The sequence below is a fragment of the Callithrix jacchus genome, chromosome 17, assembly GCF_049354715.1.
Source record: "Callithrix jacchus isolate 240 chromosome 17, calJac240_pri, whole genome shotgun sequence".
In the NCBI taxonomy this organism is placed as follows: domain Eukaryota; kingdom Metazoa; phylum Chordata; class Mammalia; order Primates; family Cebidae; genus Callithrix; species Callithrix jacchus.
This window is the reverse complement of record NC_133518.1, coordinates 19023418-19047051: the sequence shown is the minus strand read 5'-3', so window position 1 is coordinate 19047051 and position 23634 is coordinate 19023418. Positions and strand designations below refer to the sequence as shown.

The 23634-nt window shown below is 37.7% G+C and overlaps 1 protein-coding gene across 5 annotated transcripts in view; it reads right to left on the bottom strand.

The window, feature by feature from the left end:
* Positions 1–15465: 15465 nt before the first annotated feature.
* GOLIM4 (golgi integral membrane protein 4) overlaps positions 15466–23634 on the bottom strand; it is an 81996-nt gene continuing 73827 nt past the window's right edge. For all 5 annotated transcript variants that reach the window (XM_078353888.1, XM_008983504.5, XM_002759409.7 and 2 more), the window contains 2 exons: positions 17538–17618; positions 15466–17214 (listed from right to left, as the gene is read on the bottom strand). In XM_078353888.1, the coding sequence (XP_078210014.1) occupies positions 17065–17214; positions 17538–17618 (231 nt within the window). In that variant the 3' untranslated portion in view covers positions 15466–17064. The remainder of the gene's footprint in view (positions 17215–17537; positions 17619–23634) is intronic.

Genomic DNA, 23634 nt, shown 5'->3' with positions numbered 1-23634 from the left:
ATGGTTAAAGATTCTTAAAATCAAAAGTCCCCATGATAAAGACGTAGATAACATAGGTAGACTGTTCTAATGATCTTTAGGGGCAGACCTAAGTTTCTCCTGGGGTATTATAACATTATTAAAAAGTTAATGAGATATCAGGCATCCTTAAAAACATTTAATCCCAAAGATGTATACTACACAATTAAGGGCCTCATTAAAGAATTTAACATCATCCATAGACATTTAAAATTATATGGAAATGATAATGCCTTCTTTTGGTTTTTATGTGGTTTCCTTTAAAGTTTGAAATGAGGGAGAGGGTACAAAATCCATTATTTCTAAGTGCGTATCTAAAACCAACATTTCTCAAACACTTTTCAACACAGATCCTTAGACATATTCCACATACACTTTGGGGAGATGCTATATACTATTTCCTTTCTAAGCAAATATTTATTACCATTTAAAGATTCTAACATGACATAATGATTAACTGGGTGACCATACTTCCATAGTTGCCTGGGACAATCCTGATTAATGCTTCTCCTGGCATAATAGCAATAGCATTCCCCTTTTCTCTCTCTCTGAATTATCCCAGTTTGGATAGTAAATCATGTTTTCACCCTACCAATTTTAGTTTAGCATAATACAACCTAACATTTCCCAGTCTTACTTTTCTGTGGAAGCCGTTTCTCCTGCAGTACTTACCAACTTCCCAGGGATACGCTATTTTACAGATTTCCTAGTTAATACTTAATATCTGACATTAGTTTAAATTTACGAAAATTTATTCTTGTCCCTTTTTGGGTAGCAACCGTAAAAAACAACTTACAGGAAGCAGATGGGGTAGATGAAAATGAAGACACATTGAGGCAGGTGGGAAGAAGCATGCAGTGTGCACTCTACCTTTTCCAGGCTGAGGACATTGTTACATTGTAGCTGTGGAACACTGAGTCGTGGAACCAGGCCTATTGCAGGTTTCCCAACTCAGTTGAACCATAGCAAATACAGAGTAAAATACAGCCGCGAACTGTAACCAGCAGGCTTCATCACATCCACAGACCTTAACTACCCAAACGTATTTCCTCCTACTACCTACAACCTATTAGCCACCTTAAAATATCATTAATCAGTGCCAGAAAAAGTACTGCTCCGTAGCCCGTGGTGAAGTTATACTCATAGAAGCTTTGTGATCATCCAGCCTCCATTCAATTCCCAAACTAGCTTTGGGGAAAGAAAACATCAGCATCAGAGTAATTCAACTGCTTGCCGTGGCACTGCTTGTGTGTGGCAGTGGATATCCAAGGAAGTGTGGTTGTCCTGAGACGTCAACAGTGGCAGACGACTCCTAAAGGGAGATGGGAACTAACGTGTGACCGAGGTATGTTCAAGTGATTATTCCCTCTCTTTCTATGTATCTTTCGTATGGATACAAGAGAGTTTCATAACCATTGTCACAGGACCTCACAGGGGGAACCATTCAAACCCACATAGGTTCAAATCACGCCAATAGCAGTAAAATTCTTCAAATATTTTAACTTTTTCCCCCTGATTTACATTTAACTGCAAACTCAACACCAGAATAAATCCTTACACTCTCCAAGTAAAAACCCATCATTATATTGAAACAGACAAATGATTTCTTACAATAAAGCAAGTAATGGCTATCTGCAATAACTTGTTAATAACTACCAAATTATCAATGTTTATTCGAAACCATTTTCTGGAGATGATTTGAATTTTAAAAGGCTTTTAATATTACCCCACAACATTGTTAAATATCTATATGCATTAATTTTCCTTGTGGCAATAGCTAACATACAAAACTTTATGCATCTAGGTACCATTCTAAACACATTTCATGCATATACTCATTTAATCCACCTAGCAGTGTTCTGAGAGAAATAAAAGTATTACCCCATTTACAGATGAGGTAACCAAGATGCAGAGAAACTTATTAACCTGCCCGTGGTTATCTGGCTAATTAGTAGCAGTTTGTCTTTTTCCTCACCAACTGTCTCTTTCTCTTTATATTTTATAAAATGTAGTATATTTTTATTTTAAAGCTTTTGAGGAAAAGTATTTTTTCTTGTTTGCGTTTCTATTTTCAACATCTCATGTCTTTCTTTCGGTATTGCAAACAATCAAGAATGGAGATGATAAATATTTCTATCAATAGTAATCTTGTTTCAGATAAACAAAAGACCAATGTTCTATGAAGCACCTTGGGCATAGTAAATCCTGAATAAATATTTGTTGATTCTTTCTGCTAAGGTATATGAAGATTATGCACACATTTTCTAAAATAGCAATTATTGTTGTTCCCTAATTCTTTACTTTGATAAAATTTATCAAAAATTAAGCAATGGACTTCCCAAATGTAATTGCTTTTCTGCCAGTTCACAATACAAATAGCAAATTGTATTTTGGGCAGTTTATTAAACAGTTCAATTTTATTTGCAAAAGATAAAACATTGTACTTTGTTGAATAGTGTCCCCCAAAATTTGAGTTCACCCAGACACTCAAAATATGATCTTATTCGGAAATAGGGTATCTGCTGATGTAATTAGTTCAGATGACATCATACTGGATTCAATTGGACCCTAAACCCAATGACTGCTTTGCTAATTATTAGCAGGCTCTGTACCAACACAGAGACACAGAGAAGCACAGAGAGAACACCACGTGATAATAGAGAGAGAGACTGAAGTGATTCAGCTGCAAGTCAACGAACCAGCGCCAGAAGAGAGGCATGGAACACATTCTTCCTTTGTTATATTTGAGTGAGTTTAAACAGAAGCGCTATGCACTGAGTTTGTTGAGAGTTTATTTTTATGCTGGCATTTGAGAGTTAGCTAGAGCTTAAACTTTTTGGCTAAGAACAAAGGGCAGTTTACATTTTTATACTGGTTTAGCAATTGGCGGGTTGGTATAACCCCACGACAAGGATTGGTTGAGTGGAACCCGATACTGCCCTAAGCTATATTGAGGTTACCACGGACATGCAGGTGGGGGCCTCCCTGGGCTCCGTAGTTGTTTACTGTGGAGCCACAAATGGGAGATTTAAGGGCAGGCCCTTGGCCTCCTTGTTTACTTTAAGCATGCACACACACATTTATTTAGAGGCTAATACAGCTGTTATTAACTAATCCAGTGAACTGTGGTCCTGTTTTTTAGCGTTTTGGATTTTGGGCAGGATTAATGAAGGGGTGCCCTTGTTAGGGCGTGTTCCTTTTAGAAACTAGAAACCAGAGTCAGATTTGACTTACTTTCCTGGCACCTGAGACAATGGCCTTGGGCTAAATTGTGTGGGTGGTGGCGGTGGTCGGTCCGTTTCTCTCCGGAGATGGTGACCCATGGGGCTCTGGAACGTTTCGGGGGGCGCCTCCCCTATAGTTTGCTGTTTGTCCAGGGAGGTCTGGAGCAAGACCGGTCCATGCCCCGTGGCGATTATCTCGCTGGGGCCTCCAAATGTTACACCCCAGTGAGTTTAAACAGAAGCGCTAGGCACTGAATTTGTTGAGAGTTTATTTTTATACTGGCGTTTAAGAGTTTGCTAGAGCTTAAACCTCTCAGCCAAGAACAAGGGGTGGTCCACATTTTTATACTAGTTTAGGGTTGGGGGCAATAAGCAGATTATTACAAAAGCAGAAGGAGCAGGTTAACAGAGAAGGGGGCTTAACAAAAAGTTTTACTTAAAATTGTTTTTTTTTAACTCAGGATGTGGGGTAGCAGTTACACGGTTACAGATACAGGATGTGCAGGGCTGGTGGGCCCTGTTTCTAAGAAAATTGGTTACAAAGATGCCAGACCTCAAGCTTTCATAACAGAATGACTTACATAACTCAGGGTGGGCAAACATAGCTCAGGGTGGGCAAGAAGGAGTTGGCAGGATTGTTTAAAATGTATTTATTATAGCCAAGCTCAAGCTAGGGTATTTCACCTTCAGTCCTCCAAAAGGAATCAGCCTTGCCCACACATTGATTTCAGACTTCTAGTCTCCAAAACTGTAAGAGCATAAATTCTTCTTGTTTTAAGCCACCATGTTTGTAGTAAGTTGTTAGGGCAGCCCTTGGAAACTAATGTAGACACTAATGTAATATTCTAGTATTTGCTCATTGTTAGATAGAAATTTGCTCATACTTCAACTGCCTAGACATAAGCAAGAAAAAATAGTATATAAATATTATTCTGTATTTTTATTAAAAAAATATATATTTAAATTTATCTAAAATGATCACTTTTCAAGGCAATATTTAAATATCTTCCCTAAGCTTTTAAATAAGCTTAATCTCCAACAGTTAATTACTGTTGCTATATAGTAATATGAAAGTAGAGTTATATTTTCTCCATTAACATCTATTATGGTTTATTTCTGTAATGTTTTAAGATTCTCGTATTGTACAATTAATTTCACAGAGCCCTTGGTAAAGGGCAATTCAAACCTACTCCCATTGTCTTTTTCCAAGCAGATAACCTTCCTTGCCTTCTTGGTTATTTGTGCAGATACACTACAATAGCTTTGGAAATAATTTCGAAAGCTCCATCTAAACCATTCATGAATTAAATGTGAATAATAAATTTGTCAACTATTTTTTAAGCTGACAAAAAAATTACTAAAGTCAATTCTAATTATATGAAACCATTTTGTAATTGTACAAAAACAGCTTAATAATTTGTTTTATTTGCTCACAGCAACCCTTCCTTTTTTTCACCCTGAGAATGTTTACTTTGAAACAAGGACAAAAAATGTTATTCATATTTATGTTTTGCTTTTGACGCCACTTGGTAACTGCATTAAATTCTGAAACTGTAACTCAAAGATACTTTAAATAATGACAATGTTAATTGGAAACTAGAGCTAAAAGCTATTTTTTATTTACAGCAATTTCTTGGTTTTCCAAGAAATACCACGTAAGAGGCTAAGTGCATTTCCAAGCAACAGGAAAAAATATGTGATTTTCAGTTGGTTCAAAAGTAATATTTACCTTTGGAATTTTTTTCCAAATTTTGCATTTGGGACTTATGTGTGTTTGAATCCCTGGAAAAGCTTGGTTGCTCTTTGGTATCACCTACAGGTTTAAAGATACAGAGGAACTATATCCTTAGGGAAATAACATCGAAAAAGAAATGAGAGAAGAGAGTAAGTTGAAGGTGCTGACTAGTTCTTTAGTCATCAAAATATAAATGACAGTTCATTAATTTTTCATATATAAGGTAATGATGTGATCATAGTTTCTAACCAGAAAAAAATGTACTTAAAGAGGCAGTATACAATCTCACGATTCCTTTTCAAATCTCGGGCTGGGGAACATGCACAAGTAACTGATATAGTCCCTCATAATTCCTCAGTTCTCTCTATGGATGAGGCTACTCAGCTCAGTTACTTTTCATTAAAACTGATCATACGTTCATCTCAGAGTCTCAGCTACTCATCAAATTAATACTATACTATGCAGTTTCCATTAGTAATGCCTATGGCATTCTTTAATGGCTATTGAACATTCTATGCTATATGAGAAAATTTTATCATAGATATCATATAAAAATCAGTAGTAATATCAAGCCATAGAATGTTTGCTTTTCTAAGCTATCAAGAAACCTGAATTATAGTATTAAGATTCCTCCCAGAAGTCAGTCCCTGGCAGAATGTAGACTTTGTCTTGTTATCCTTATGACATCAAATATTTTAAAAATAAATAAGGTCAGGAAACCATGGGACATTGGCCGGTGATGAGTTGATCATCCACACTGAACCTTGGCTCACAGCACCTTGACATCACCAGCCTGATAGTGCAAGGAGAATCAATGGCAGAGTGAGGAACAAGGGAGCAAAGCCAAGCTTATCTATCTATAGGTAGCACACATCAATTCAAGAGCTGAGCACAGACCGCAGGGAAATGCTAAGAGGATTAAAGTGCATATATTCCTCTGTTTTATGTGCATACAAACAGGTATTTATTAATTCAGCTGTTCTGGCCTCAAAAACCTTGAATATTCCCAGGTGTTGGGCTAAAAGAGGAAAAGGATGGGAATCACAGTCTCCATTCTGTTAACCTTGACTGGGCCCATGTGCCTTCTTACAGCTCTGAGGAAATGGAAGCCAAGAGGCTATGAAGAGGGAGGATAGCCAAGACTCTGAGGGGCTGTTAATACTCACTCCAAAGTAGGGGTGCAGAATAAAGTTATGAAACCATTTGAACAATCAGGGTTGGCAATCTGTTGAAATGAAAATAAGTACAGTTTGCAAAGAATCGTAATCTTTACTTTAATGCAAAATATTTTTATTACTTTACTCATAGCTAAGGTCAAACAGAATTGGCAGGCTTTAGGCACATGGGTCTTCAATCCTCTGTCTTCATTCTCCCAGCTGTAGGCAGCCAGCATCCTCTGGCTCTTTACCCAGAGGCGCCCTAGCTCCAAGTCACAAAGGTTCAGTGATATGCATTTTGGTTACCCGAGATTCTGTGGAGATGAATAACCTGCCTCACCCAGACAAAAATGCTGCTAACACTATGTCAGTGTTTTCATCCCTGAGTGAAGACTTCAAGTGTTTGAGTCTTAGTGTTCAGTTTAGAAAATTTCAAACATTAATAAGCTGGTTAGAAAAACAAGCAAGCAAGCAAGCAAACAAACAATAAAAGCAAGAAAAACTGAACAGGGAAAAAAAAGGGCAGAGGAGAGAACAACTGGGGACCACCTGCTATGGTTCGTTGATTTATATAACAACCGTGTGAGATACTGCACTGGTAAGGCTCGGGGAGGATGAGGAAGTGGTTCCCAGGACATTCAGACAAAGATGCTTCCAACTCTGGCTATGGTACAGCCTAACCTACTCTCCATAGAGAGTGCATAAGTGTTTCCTTAGCTAGGATAGTCATCTTATTTTCCTTAATGTACTATTAATTTTCTATTAGTTAAATCCATAAAAGTGAAACTTTCCTGCCTAAAGCAAGGCTGTGGATGGTCAGGTCAGCTTGGATTATGAGTCAACCTGCTTTGGCCAGAGCAACTGCTTCATGTATTATTCTGCCTCCAGCCAGAGTGTCCAAATCACTGAAGATTAAAGAATGTTTATTGTAGTTGAGATTATTAAATATTTCACATATTGAAAGCTCTGATATGTCCTAGCTACCACATGACATCATTCAATAAGAAAAGATGATAAATCCGGATTTAGTCTTCTGGCCGCCAACATAAGAAACAGTACAGAGCTTCCATGTCCAGTCTCTTTCTTAACTTAAATGTAAAGGAATAAAAGAAGAGGAACTTAGGAGTAAAGGGAGTCAGATGATCCAGTGGTTTCAGCAGCAACCTGAACATTGCTGCAATTATTCCCATTTACAAGTGAGAAAGTAGAGGCACAGAAAGATCAAGAAGCTGGATTAACTTCTGGAAGCTACTGAATGGTATTGCCATGGGTCAAATTCCTATCTGTCTCTTTATGTCACAGAAGGGAGAAGAATAAATGCCTGGTTCTATTGTTCCAGAGTAGAACCTGGTTCTATCATTCCTGTCAACTCTAACTGGCTCATCATGAGGGCATCAGGATATCGTGATCAACACTCCACCAAAATACAATAAAATAGAAAAGGCCTGTGTATGTTTCTTGAAAATACAATATGTAGACATATATTCATATACATTGTTTTATGATACATTTATTTCTTCCTATGGTCTTACTTAGAAATGAAACTAACTGCCAAACAGCTCTCCTTTTGGGATTCTTCGTTATTTTATAAAAGCCAGAGTTAATAGGTTTGAGGAATATTATTTTAAGAGAGAGCAATTACACTAGTAGTTTTTCCCTCAGAGCAGAGGTTAATAAAACTATTGACTCATGCAATTTCCCACTGTAATATTTTGAAATTCTTCAGTGTGAATCCGTGAGAGATTACTTTTGTATAGTATTTGTAATTCCAAAAAAACTACTTCACCATAGACAATGTGGTGTGCCTACAAACAAGAGTATGGGCATATGTGTGGTTAGTGGTTAGAGAATAGTCAACTTAGGAGGTTAATATTGGCTGTGCCCTAATTATAAACACACATCCCAGCAATGGTTGAACAGCTCTTAGAAGAATCTAATACAGTGACTCAATCCTGGCTCTACATTAAGATCATCAGAGGACTTTCAAAAATATTTAGCAGTGACACTGTTTTATTTTTAAATTTTCATACAATAAAATCAATATTTTATTTATTTTGTTGTACTTTCAATGCTTTAGTTATACAGTATAATATTTTGTTGTACAGTATATTTCTTTTGTTATACAGTTCAATGAGTTTTAATACATATGTAGATTTGTATCGCCACTCCCACAATCCTAATACAGTTTTACCACCCAAATTCCCCTATGTGTTCTACCCCTTCAGAGTCACAATCTTCCTATAACTATTATCTGTATCAATTACAATTGGTTGAGAAGCTTTTTAAAAATACTAATGTCGAGCGCTGCTTTCAGAGCTTCTGATTTAATTAGACTGGGATGGGGTCTGGGGGTCTTTTTTAAAAGTGTAATATGCAGCCAGGGTTGAGAAACTGGTGCTCTCTTCAAAGTCTACCTTCTGAAGGCTGCTACCACAAATTCTTCCACTGTCTTTATCCAAATCAGCGACCAGCATTATGGATATTACAGACTTCTTTTCATTAGGGAAATAGTGTTCAAAATATGTGACTGAGTTGTAGGAAGTATGGAACAGGCACCTTTACCCTCTCACAAAGAGGTATGAGGATCTGATAAGTCCAACATCCATTTCAGAAGAACATAAGCCTCTTAAGGGAAGGCTTGGGCACAGGATGTAACTAGAGGTTTAACAGAATTCTGTTCCTGAAATATTATAGGATTTGTCCTGAGCAAATCCTTCATGCTTCATGCCTGTTTAGAATGCCTAAAAAGATTGGGAACTAAAATTTCATTGGGACTTCAATAAAGTATAGATGTCTGTTTCAACTTGCCTGTAAATATTTGCTTTGCAGATTTGTTCTAAGACTTGCTTTCATTGTAATTCGCCATCTGGTAGAGAAATGTTGAGGTGGGAAGGCTACTCTTTCCAACTTCGGACTTACAGAACAGTAGTTCTCAATCTTGGCTGCACATTAAAATCACCTAGGGAAATTTAAAAATCCTGATGATCAGACTGCAATGCAGAGCAATTAATTCAGAGTCTCCGGGAATGGGATCCAGGCATCATTATTTTAAAACTCTCCAGGTTTGTAGCCAAGGTTGAAAGGTTACTAGTATCTGCCAAATATTATCTAATAATTTTGAACATACAAATTGGCTTAAATTTATTCAGCTCATTAAGCTGAATTGAATCTTGCCTCACCAACACATCTAAACCTGTCTTCCAGCAGAGCAGCTGGCTAGCTGCCCAGTAACACCATGCAGCTGTAGATCATCTTTACCACTGACCTCTCCCTTTTTGAGTCATAAACTCTGCCTAAAAGATGTATTAGTTATCTAGTGTTGTGTAACCAATTACTCCCAAACCTAAAAGAATAAACATTTATTTTCACATAGTTCATGTGGGCCAGAAGTCTAAGATAACTTACCTGGATGGTTCTATCTCAGAGTTTCTAAAGAGGGTGCAGACATGTCACAGTCATCTGAAGGCTTGACTGGGGTTGGAGGATCTGCTCCATGCTCACTCGCGGCTGTTGGGAGGAGGCCTCAGTTCCTCACAGGCTGTTGACCAAAGGCCTCAATTCCTTGAAGCATGAATGAGAGTCACATTACAAGGCTGTTTCAATAGCCTTATGACATGGTAGCTGGCTTCCTTCAGAGTCAGTGATCCAAGAGAGGTAACATGGAGGAACGAAATTGACTTTTATGGCTTAATCTCTGAGTCATACATGGTCACTTTCCTTCAGTTTTATTTGTTTGAAGCCAGAAACTAAGTCTAGCCTACACTCAAAAGAAAGGGAACTAGGCTCTCTCTGACTCATGAAGGGAAGACTATCAAAGATTTTGTGAACAAATTTTAAAACCATTACAGAAGATAATTGACCAGGTTAAGGGAATATAAAATGTATTTTGACAGTCTTTATGAAATAGAGTCTAATTCTGCTAGGGTATATAAACTTAACAGGAATTAGATACCCACAGAACTCAAAACACTCACAGCTGAGATCACAAATTTGAATGTACTGAATTAATACACTGCTATTGTAATTGGTATCCATACTTTAAATCTTGAAAGAAGAGAGATACAACAGTTCAAAAGATGTCATCTCATCTTGTACAAGCCCATGTTCCAGTAAACCAGTTCTTTAAAAGATATGTACTTTATGGAACAGGCTATGTATGTGTTAATAACAGAGAAACAGAAATGACACTTAATTTCAAGCTCCATTAGTAACATACAGGGAATAGGGAGAACAGGGTGGGCCAAGATGGTAAAGGATGAAAGAATTTCATTTCCAATTACTTAAAATAGTGTACAAATGTAGCAACTAAGATAATGTTGAATGCTTGCCAATTTAAAATAGAAGGGATTATAACAAAGAACCAGAAAGCTTTAACAGTTGATGATCTTAAAATCTTCTATTTTCGGCCGGGTGCGGTGGCTCACACCTGTAATCCCAGCACTTTGGGAGGCCGAGGCGGGTGGATCACGAGGTCAAGAGATCGGGACCATCCTGGTCAACATGGTGAAACCCCGTCTCTGCTAAAAATACCAAAAAAAAAAAAAAAAAATTAGCTGGGCATGGTGGTGCATGCCTGTAATCCCAGCTACTCAGGAGGCTGAGGCAGGAGAATTGCCTGAGCCCAGGAGGTGGAGATTGCGGTGAGCCGAGATCGCGCCATTGCACTGCAGCCTAAGTAACAAGAGCGAAACTCCGTCTCAAAAAAAAAAAAAAACAAAAATCTTCTATTTTCTATAGAAATAATTGCTTTTATAATAAATATTTGGATCATATAGACCAGGTGTTTACAGTCTGGAGGCCAAATCTGACCTGCTTTTTGTTTATGTAAATAAAGTTTTATTGGAACACAATCATGCTTATTCCTGTGTGTATTGTTTCGGATTGCTTTTACAGTACAAAGGCAGAACTGAGTAATTTCAAAAAAGGCTTCATGGCCTGAAAACACTAAGAGATTTACTGTCTGCCTTTTACAGAAAAAGTTTGCCAATTTTTGATGTAGTTGAAAGAGTGGGGATACAAGAGTACTTATAACTTTATAACGATAACCCTTAAGCTCTCATCACAGATCCTCTGGCCCTCAAAGACAGATCCAAGAAGAAAAGAGATTGTTTTATTTTTTAAAAAACATGTCATTATTTGTTAAAACTTACTACATTTGGGGCAAAAGGACTAAAAGTTAATCAAAACACGAATATCGGTCTGCTTCGTAAGATATATAATGCTGATGTAAGTCACTTTTCTTTAGTTTGGTCAGCTTAAGATCCTCAAACTAGTTAGTATATAAAGGAGAGGGAGCTTTGTCAGCAAATAAAATCAAAGGAAGGCAGAACAAGGGAATTTGAACACTATTTGCTTTCTTTGTGCCTTTCTCTGACTCTCGCCTTTTCCTGCCTTTTCCCGCCTCCTCCTTACCTCCATTCCTGTTTTTTTTTCTGTGTCAGCATCATTCTTTCCTGCTGCAACTCGCTTTTCTCCACGTGATAAGAACTGTGACTCCTGCAGTCTCCTGTTATATGTATTTGATGCTGTCACCATAGCAGCTAGAGAGCATTTCTTTTACTCAGCCTCAGTGTAGAAATCTCAGACTGAGAGATTGAAGGGCTACTTTGGGACATGCTTGCTTTCCTCCATCAATCAGTATGGCCTAGAAGATAGGATAGGAAAGATTGATCCAGCTCAGGTTTTGGCCCACTCCTGTGGTTACAGGACCCACTACAAACGAGGGGCAGAAGCCTGATAGTGTGGAGACAAAAGGCCAACCTGTGGCCGAGCACATATCCTATTCAGCCATGATAACTGGCCCTCTCATAACAGTCACAAGACCCAAGGAATATGTCTAAGAATATAGCATCTATTCTTCAGCTTAGGCAGGCCTCTTAGCAATCATAACTAACTATTAAATATATTCTAATCTAAAAAATCTCTCTAGCCTTCACAGACTCATTCACCTGTTTCTCAAGAAAGTATTCTTTATGCTACAATTGATGCTTCAGAGAAGACAGACATACAATGTTATTTCTTCCTTTGACTATCGTTTTCTTAGATCGAGTAATTCCAATTTCTTGTTTGTTTTTTTTTTCCAGAGCCCATGGCTGAGACTTCATTTATCTTTCAACCCTTTTAGTACTTGTTATTGCAGAATTTAATATACACCTTCTTAATATATGATACTCAGAATGTTGTGATAGACAATGATCCAAACAATACTTGATATTTTTTAAATTAACAGTGGAATCAGATTGAGCCGGGAAGAATTCCTAGCTCTGCCGTTTATTAATATTTGTCATATGGTCTTGAACTAATCAAAACTTCTTTTTACAGATGAGGATGCTATCAAATTAAAAAATATTTATTGAAAATCTATTATATGCCAGCGCTTGGGATACAGTAATGACAAGAGAAACATGGTCTCTACTCTCTGAACATATGTGTCAGGGAGAGTATAGATAAATGTATAGACGCTTCCACACACTGGGATATGATATGGATAACATGGGTGGTATAGAACAGAAGGGTATGCATCCCAGACTTAGGAGTCAGAGGAGTGGGAGACAGACTCTTCCCAGAGGAATTGGTGTCTAAGGTGAATGAGACCCAAAGCGACCCATCAAAGGAGAGGAGAGCAAATAAGGGTTGAACAGTGTTTCTGGGGAGAACAGGCGGCAAATATACCATGATATGAGAGCATGATGATTTAAAGGAATTGAATGTAATTCAGGTATTAGTTAAAAATCTTCAGGTGGCAAGTGATGGAAATGCAGGTAGGTCAAATGAAAAAGTAGATTTTATTAGATCATTAGCCTATAGAGGGACTTGGCTGGCATCAAAAATGGCAAGATATAAGAACTGGAAAAAAATGCCACAACTCTCTATCTCTGCCTCTGACTTTTGCATGTCTTTTTATGTTAAATTTGTTCTCTACTTTTATAGACTATTTTTTTCCACACAACAAAGTAAAGGAACACCAGAATCCCTGAATTCATGACACAGTAGTTTCACCATTGGGAGAGAAACGAGAGGTGCTATTTTCTATTTGCCACAGCCTGCAAAAATGCCCATGATCGTGCAGAGCATGAGATTTTATCCACATTACAGCTCCCGTGTTTACCTGCTACAGTTTCATGGATGTTGGCGGAGGGAGCTACACGGCTGGGTCAGAGACAAAGGACTCCATTTCTCGTGATCCAGCAGCAGTCATGAGCTTCATGTTCACGTCAGTTCCCCTTAGTCTCCAAGTGTCACGCGGTCAGTGTGGAGCAGCCCAAGTGGGTGTTGTACACACCCTGGGCTTCTGTCATAGCTGAGGATCCCTGGTCTTAGGAAACCCTCAACTTACAAAGAAGCTGCTGCAAAACCTGTCTACACTTTTTCACAAAGGAAGACATCTTCTTTATTATTCAAGAAATAAATCTGCCCTCTGACCCAGAAGGAAATACTGTCTCTAGCTTCCAAGGCTTTTTGCTGTGCACATAACGCAGTCTGGGATAAAAGCTGTCACAAGCTATGTAGGGACTGCCTTCCATGGAGGGATTGCCTTTCAACAAAAAATTCCAGGGAAGGAATTGAATTGGTATCTTTTAGGTCACGTGCCTGTCCCATATCAAGCACTTTGTCCAAGGAGATGGGATAGTATTACCAGCTCTGCAAAAGTAAATTTTCCATCCACACATGGGTTAAGGTTGGACACCAAGACATTAGGAGAGAAATGTGCTTGACAAAGATGAATCATAGTTATTATGATTCAGTATTAGAAGAGATAAGATGAAGCCAGATCATCAAGAATTACGTAGGCTGTTAATTAGTTTAGATTTTTTTTTCTATGAGCAATAGCAATTTGTTAAATTTTTAATGGGGTAGTTGTGATATCCTCAGAAAAATCGCACTGCTAAACAGATTTTAGAGCTTGGCAGTCGAGAGTAAATGAAGAAATGAGTTAGAGAAGAATTATATTAGTCCATGTAAAAGATAACAGGGGTCTGAACCAGAATAGTGAGTACAGAGAGAAAGGGGCATAACTGGGGATATTTTGGGGGCAGTCAAAGGAGAGAGAGAAGACAGAATCAAGGACAAACTTCAGGTTTTTGGTTTTGGGAACATCATGAATTGAGACACAAAGCCTAGAAAGAGAAGCGGGTTTTAAGAAGGCACATTCAGTTTTGAAACTTAAAATTTTACATAGGATGGGACACAGAAGACTAGGCAGAGGAAATGGATTCAAGACATTTGTATAAAACATGGATAAGAAGAGGATTAAACAGAAAAAATACCTCAGTACAAAACCTGTGGAACACTAATATTGAAAGAGCAGGCATAAGAGAACCTGTAAAAAAGATTGAGAATGTAGTCAGTATGCTAGGAAAAAAAACTAGGAAAAGACAGAAACAGAAGCCACAGAAGGTGGTTCAGAAAGAGAATTAACTCACTCTTTTAATGGCTGTGAAGATGCCATAGTATAGATGTACCACAATGTAACAGAACTAAAAACAAGACTAAGCACTAAAAGCAGTTAAATGTTACATGCTTTGGAAGACAAGGTTCTTCAGTTGTGAGAAGGGAATTCCATCAACGTTATAGGAATACTGTGGGGATTAAAGTGGATCCTATTCACATACTTCTTACACTACCAAGGCATTCAGTACATGTCAATAGTTTTCCTCTGTAAAAGTAAGTCACTGGCATATGTGGCTAAGATTATGCTCTTACTCCTAGATCTCTTCCAAATCACTCTTGCGAATTTTTGTACTAGTTTTTTTGTGCCCCGTTACACCCATTGCTAATAAATGTCTTTCCCCCCCCCAGAATTGCCCCCCTCTGCCCCAACTATATTCCTGGTACCAAATCCTTTGATTTATTGGTTGCACCGAAGTCACAGACTAACTGGCAGGATAAATACAGGTGACATTTTATTTCTTGTCACCTCATTAATGCAGATCAGCTCAGGCTGATTAGTTCTCCTCTAGACATTAGTTAGAATGGCCCTGTAACTTGGTGCTACACAGAAAGCAGAACAATATGATTGTTGCTTTTCTAGTGGGATTTAATAGGTTTTCTTTTATTTTTTGCGTGGGCATACACATGACACTCTCATACTTTCAGCCCCTATTTCTTTTTTCTACCCTCAGAACTAACTCAAATAAAATAAACATCTTTAGCTCTTTGGAAAAAGGGGGGAAGTCACATGCCAGTCCAAGTACAGAAAGATACAGAAAATAGGAGCAGGTGGGAAAGTGATTTTTTAATTCATTAATTTATATTGGTATCTCTTAAAATTCTTCTTTTTATGAAAAAAACTGAATATTAGAAGGTCATAAACTAGTAAGAAACCACATGGTTTAAAAGGTCTGCCACTTTGTTTTAGCTTTATTGACTATTACCAACTTTCAGTATGGTTCAAATAATTAAATACTGCAACTGGGACATTAAAAATACAAGCTAATTTACCAAAATAATTGTATTCTGAATATTATGTACAATATTATACACTTTACATTACATAATGGATTTTTATACATAAAGGTAAGATTTCTAATTATTGGAAATCCAAAGTACATTTGAACAAAATATTCCTATGCATACATACTCAATCACTCAACTGGAACAACCAAAACCTTCTATGAGTGTGGTTATTAAAAAATAAAATTACCTTCATATAATGATAGAAAATGAAATTTGTTTTTATTAATTTGAGTATTAATACAAAACCACACACATATGAATTATATAACCTAGTGCTATATATTTAAAAATCTTTATGCTTGCAACTGAAATGTCTCTATTCCAAGGGAAGCTTCTGATTTTTAATTTTCTTATTTTAAGGAATCTATTATATTTGCAACCATTAAAATGCCTTACACACAGGCAAAAAGCAGACCCGAAAAGCAGACCCAGCAAACAAAAAAATCATGAGGGTCTATCATATCACCATGTATGTTTCACTGTATAGTTTTGAAAAATAATCCCATTTGCAGTTTGGTATGTCTTCATAATCATACTTATTATCAAAATGATTGCATATTGAGGCACAGAGCTGAAAGAGGAAATATATATTACTTGTAGGGAACTAGACACTGAAACAATTATCAATCAGTGGCTTCAGACAAAAGAAAACATTGAGAATGGGTGCTCACTTTAAAAACACCACACATAAACACTCATTTGTTTTTAAACAAGTCACTAGTCCTTCAAAAAGGTTAATATGTTGATGTGTCCGTACCTTGTTTGAACACATCAATATCTGATTAAGACCAGGATACTGCCACATGAGTTTTAATACTCTCTCATTTTAAAATTCAGTTCCTCTTTAGCAGAACACCTATGATTTTAAAGCAATGACCAGCGTTTTTTAAATCAATCTGAAAAGTCTGAAAAACAATGTCTTTACAACAAAAATGGGTTTCCTATTGTATGTTACTCTGTACATAGATCTCAATCCAGAGATACACAGACTGGTGAAAATTCCATCAGAACTATACATAACGACATCAGAGGGGCAGCAATTAGTAAACTGGCCATTCTCTTTAAAGTTTGCATGGCATTTTGCAGTACTCCCTGTTCTTAAATCCTGTATTTTATCAAAGGCTAACAAAGGACACCTGAAAACTAGAAGCCAGAAGCGTAACACACTGAAACATATACAAAATCAATGACCTTTCTGACTTCACCTAATCTGTTAAAAAAAATTCGGACTCGGGGGTTCAGGTTTACTTTATTGTTTTTCTTCTTTTTCATGTCTAGCTTGAATATAAAAGAAGCTCTAGACCTACATTATCAAAATATATTCATATAAATGTATGAGCATTTCTAATACAAAAGTTTTAAAAAAGTCTAAGTTCGTAATTTTTGTAATTAAATATCCTAGAGTTCAGTAGGCAGATTTATGCTTGAGCAGCTTGAAAAGAATCCGTTGGCTGAGTACTGTCTAGAAATTGGGCTACATTTCAGCTCTTCGATGCGATTTCTCAGCAACCGCAGCCCCGTCTTCTTCCTCCTCTTCCTCCTCCTCATAGTGTTCCTCTCGACCCTTGGGGTGGTTGTCATCTCGAACTTCTTGCTCTTCTCCATCATTGTTTTTATCTTCGGCCTTAAAATTAAAAAAAAAAAAGAAAGAAAAACTAAGGGATATGGAGCTAGTGATAAATAATTCCCTCTAAAAACAGGATGAAAAGATATTCATTTTTAGAGAAAAAAAAGGAAGAAAAATGATATGTAGGCAACAGTGCCACTCTCTCCTACTTTTCATCTTGTCACAACTTTTCCTAATTTCAGGTGGGCCTGTTAAATTCAGTGGTAACTCAGAGGTACCATTAGCCACTGGTACCTATTCGAAATCTATGTATGTCCGCTATACACATGCACACTCGCAGACACCCAAGTGCTCAACAGAAACATGTATCTGAGACATACATTTTCATCATTTTCACCATAGGTCTCTTCAGCATTATGCTCCAGTTCTCTTTTTTTCTCTTCAGTCAAATCTTCCTGAACCTAAAACAAACCACAGGTATCATTTAAACACTTGAAATAATATATTTTCACACTTCTATCATTCAAACACTTGCAATAATATGTCAAGGATTTATCTAACTGGTATGAAGAAATGTATAATATACCTATTACAAAAATCAATGTAATTGACTCTGAATGTAGGACTTTTGTGCTTGACTTTCTGACTTATCTGAATAATGGTTAAAATTCCAAATATAAAACACCTGAAGAAATTCAGCTCATAAAATCAAAAATTCTGGCCAGGCATGGTGGCTCACAACTGTAATTCCAGCATTTTGGGATACTGAGGCAAGAGGATCACTTGAGCCCAGGAGTTTGAGTCCTGGGAAACAAAGTGAGACCCTGTATCTACAAAAATTTGTTATAAAATTAACTGGGCACACAGTGCGCGCCTGTAGTCGCAGTTACTTGGGAGGCTGAAGCAAAGGGTCGCTTGAACTCTGGAAGTCGAAGCTTCAATAAGCCGGGTTTGTGCCACCGCATGACACCTTCAGTGACACAACAAGACCCTGTCTCCCCAAAAATAAAATAATAAAATTAAAATTCCCATTTTCCATATGTGAGAACTGTAGAAATTTGAACTCTATGACACACTGTAAATTCTACGGAGGCAGAAACTGCCTCTTATTTAAGCTACTATCTAGATAAAGCTTGTCCAGCCTGCAGCCTCGGTAAATCCTCTGTAAAGGCACAAAAAATAGACACCACTGCCTATATACAATGTAGATGAAATTGTATGTGTCTATTCTGTACTGAAGAATAAATTTTTGTGGCTTAACTATCTAGAACATAGAATACACTCATTTCACTTTCTTTATGAAGTAGTCTACTGAAGTGCCTCAAAGTCCTCTCTCTAGTGCTCTGATGCGACCTTTCTGTTTCCCTTCATGTGCACTATTACCATGGTTTAAATGACCCCGATATTCATCTCAGAATGTAAAGTGAAGCCAGCACTCAAATATTTGTGCCAAATAATCTCTACATAATGGTCATATCTCATAGACATATAGAGTAAGACTTTTTTTTAACTTGTTAACTATTTTGAAAACCATACATAGGCCAAAATGTTTAAGTCACTTGAATACATTTCAAAAAAAACCTGCTGAACATCAGTTCAATATAATGTAGTCTCCTGATACCAAAGAAAGCCTCATCTCTTCTAGGAGCAGAGCATAATAAGTCCCCTTGAATAACACAAAAATCACATATTTTGGCAGGGGGAGTGAGGGAGACTGTTGAAAATCTGAGAAATGAGAAAAGGAAGAAAAGTACACAGATCCTATAATTCAGGAGAAACAAATTACGTGCTGCCTAAAGGTGTGCAGCCCAGGTAAGACAAGAATGAACTGCAGCCTCCCAGAAGAGCTTTGGACAAAACTTGGCCTGTCAAGTGCCTACCAAGGTGACTCTTCAAAGATACTCTGGGCTAGCCAAACATTTGTGAATCTCCTCTAACCAGTCCAATGCCAATTTGACCTGCAGCCCCTAAACTAACCTGGTACCAAATAAATACATTTTGAGGACAAAGGCATTGAGTATCTGTTGTACTCATATTTCCTGGTGGAATGAGCTAAAGACACCAATCCCGTCTCACTTTACTGTTCTATCAGTGGCCCATAACATCTCCTCTGCCCACAGTCTTAAATCTCATAGTAACATTCCACACGACACTGGGATGAAAACAACGAAGCACTTATTTCAGGCTATCTTAAGGCCTGCCTAATTGAAACATCATTTAATTGCTGAAGTGTCCCTGTCAATTTTGATTAACAAAGACATGTCTTCTACAGCCTTAATAATGAAAATATATTTATAAACATTAAAATGTTGTAGTTGATTGGAAAAAAAACAGCCTTGACTTTATGCTGTATGGTAAGAAGAATATCTAAATCAGGGATCAGCAACCTTTTTCTGTGAAGGGCCAGATAGGAAATATTTAGGCTATCTTAGCCATAAGGTCTCTCTTTCACAACAATACAACTTGACCACTCTATGTAGTGCACACACACACAAAAACAAACTACAGTCAATATGCAAACAAGGAGGCATGTTTGTGTTCCAATAAAACTTTACTTGGCCAGGCGTGGTTGCTCACGCCTCTAATCCCAGCACTTTGGGAGGCTGCAGTGGGCAGATCACAGGGTCAGGAGTTCAAGACTAGCCTGGCCAACATGGTGAACCCCTAGGAAGTTAGTGATAAATAATTCCCTCTAAAAACAGGATGAAAAGTTATTCATTTTTACTAAAAATACAAAATTTAGCTAAAGGTTTTATACTAAAAATAAGAAAATAAGCCTGGCATGGTGACAGGCACCTATAGTCCCAGCTACTCAGGAGGCTGAGGCAGGAGAATCGCTTGAACCCAAGACACAGAAGTTGCACTGAGCTGATCGCATCACTGTACTTCAGTCTGGGTGACAGAGCAAGACTCCATCTCAGAACAACAACAACAACCACCGCCACCACCACAACAAAAACTTTACTTATGAACTAGGCTGCAGCCTATAGTTTGCCAACTCCTATCATATACTATGGAGTCAGAAAGATCTGGACTAAAGCCTTGGCTCTGAAACTTTTCTGACTGTATAAATCAGAATGTCAACTGCTTTGGTAATAAAAAATCTTCAAGCACATGCAAACGAAGAAATCATTCAATAAACCCCTTTAGCTACCATCAATGTTCACAAGCTATCTCAATATTGCCACACCTGCATCATCCATCATTTTTCCAGTTTTTAGTAAATTATTCTTAAAAATTTTAGATATCGCCGGGCACGGTGGCTCAGGCCTGTAATCCCAGCACTTTGGGAGGCCAAGGCAGGTGGATCATGAGGTCAAGAGATCGAGACCATCCTGGTCAACATGGTGAAACCCCGTCTCTACTAAAAATACAAAAAATTAGCTGGGCATGGTGGCGCGTGCCTGTAATCCCAGCTACTCAGGAGGCTGAGGCAGGAGAATTGCCTGAACCCAGGAGGCGGAGGTTGCGGTGAGCCGAGATTGCGCCATTGTACTCCAGCCTGGATAACAAGAGCGAAACTCCATCTCAAAGAAATAATAATAAAAAATTTTAGATATCATGTAATTTTGCCTTCACATATCACAGTATATACATATATAAAACAATAAACAACTTATATAATCATAATATGGTTATCACACCTGATAAAATAATTCCATAGTAGCATCTGATGTCTTGTCCATACTTACACTTTTATGATTGTCTTAATGTTTTTTTACAGCTGGTTGGTTCTAATCATGATTTTAAGGAAGAACACACATAACATGGGATTCACTTCTCTCTTTTTTCCCTACTGCTATGGATTTGCTGTCCTGTAAAATGACCCACATTCTGGATTTATTTGCTTCTTTATATCACTTAACTCATTTCTGTAGTCCCAACATTTCCTATACATGTAAGTCAGCATAAAAGTCTGAATAAACTCAGGTTCAGTTTAAAGAAACAAGGGTATTTTAGAGGTGATGGTGTATGTTTCATATTTTTTATCGTATCGAGAGGCACATACAATTATTTGTCCCACTTTTAGTGAGGATACGGTTGGTCAGCAAGCTCAGGCAGGGACAGCCTGATCCCTTCATGGTGAAGTTCCCTGACCTCTGTTCATCTAGTGACATCATTCACTGATGACTGTTGCTTAGATCAATTGCTTCAATTAGGGGTGACAAAAAACGGTTATTTTCTGTTTCCATCATTCTGTCTATATTCACTAATTTCTATAAAGAACTTCTCCATATCAACTATATAGTTACTGTGCATGGTACACTTAATTATGGTAGCCTTTAAAATCAGACCTAGGTGGCTCTAATCATGTTTCTAACAATCAGTAAAAGCTACGCAACCTTCAGATTTTTAACTAACCCCTCTGAAGCCCAAATTTCTTATATGTAAAATAAAAGCATTGGGTAAAAATCAATGATCTTTAATTTCCTGTATGTATGTGTGGTTGGGAGTCATGAACCCTTTTAAGACTTTGGTTAGAAAGTCTTTAGCAAAGGGACACATGTACACAGATAGGAGTTTCAGACTTCCCAGATGCCATCTACAAACTGTCTGCCCTAGGACTATTTCTCTAAACAGTATAATACTGAGCTGTCAGAATCAGCAGGTGGTGGGTCGGTAAAGGGGCACTTATGAAGAATGCTGATTCCTAGGTTCCATAACAGATAAGATCAAAATCTCAGGGGTAAGTGTCTGGTCCAGAAATCTGTATATGCCACAAACTATTCAAGGTGATCCTTATTCACAGCAAAGACAAAGAACTATTTCCTTGAATAACAATGGATGTTGGGTTATATCACTAGTCTCTGGAGATGTGCTATAGAAAATTTAGCTTGTTTACCAGTTGTCAATTTAATCTCATTTAGACACCACTGATTTGAACTACTCTTTAGGGAATGCACTAATGAAAATTTTCTAATTTTCCAAACATACAGAGAACAGATTCTTAGTTAGATACACATTATTATTCTAGTAACACATTATTGATATTTGGGCCAAAAGCAATGCAAACTCATCTTAAAGGCTGTAATGCCGGCCAGGTGCAGTGGTACATGCCTGTAATCCCAGCACTTTGGGAGGCCAAGGCAGGTGCATCACCTGAGATCAGGAGTTCAAAACCAGCCTTACCAACATGGAAAAACCCCATCTCTACTAAAAATACAAAAATTAGCCAGGCATGGTGGCGCATGCCTGTAATCCCAGCTACTCAGGAAGCTGAGGTAGGAGAATCACTTGAACCTGGGAAGCAGAGGTTGTAGCGATCGAACATCACACTATTGCACTCCAGGCTGGGCAACAAGAGTGAAACTCTGACTCAAGAAAAAAACAAGGTAGCAATGTCTTTAATGCTCTTTGGTAATGAAATGGAACAAAATGATATCGAGGTTCTAACTGATCTTTAAAATATGCTGAGAATAAATAACCAGAAGCCAATTGTTATTTATAATGTAGACATACAGATTATGTCTTCCACAACTGGCCCTCTTAGCATCCTGCTAAAGCTATCACAATGCTTTGTCAGATTTCCCAAACACTGCTATTGTTACTCATTTTTATCTACTAAAATATAATGTTTTAGGCATTTTAGAAAAGAGCCTTACCTGATGTCACAAAGTTTAATAAATGGCCAAATCCAAAATAAAACAGGTCCACTGAGTCTTAAAATAGGCTTTGACTGGATAGCCTCTCTTGGTGTCTATTAACACCTTTCTTTTACACATTGAAGATGTTATAGGGTGAGCCAGGGCAGAAAGCTGGCCTTAAGTAGGTAAGAACAGTAGGATCCAAAGAGTTAGATAGAAGGTTATGAACAAAAGGCCTTCAGCAACATTACCTATGGTGATGAACACCCTGCTTTTAACAAGAGAGTTTCTTCCAATTGAAAAGCTTCTTGGTCAAGCATGGTGGCTCATGCCTGTAATCCCAGCACTTTGGAAGGCCAAGGTGAAAGGACAACCTGAGGTCAGGAGTTCAAGACCAGCCAGGCCAACATGGCAAAACCCTGTCTCTACTAAAAATACAAAAATTAGCCGGGTGTGGTGGTGGACACCTGTAATCCCAGCTACTCAGGAGGCTGAGGCAGAAGAATTGCTTGAACCCGGGAGGCAGAGGTTGCAGTGAGCCGAGATTACATCTTTGCACTCCAGCCTGGGCGACAGTGAAGACTCTTTTCAAAAAAAAAAAAACAACAAAAAAAGAAAAGCTTCTTGACATGGTGTTCACAAGCTGGCAGTCTCGTGTATGTGGATGTATATATTTGGCCAGTGAAGGTGAACAAAAACCTTATACTTGTTCTCTTCTGCATGTTCAGATTAATCTGTTTTCAGTTACATTGAGGGAAATTAAGGTATTCTGATTTTTCGGTTATTTAATCTATACATGGTTGAATATGTAAATAATTTTAGAGTGTACACAGCACTTTTCGGCAATGCCATAATTGTCTTGTTTGCTTAAAAGTTGATAAAACATTTGGAT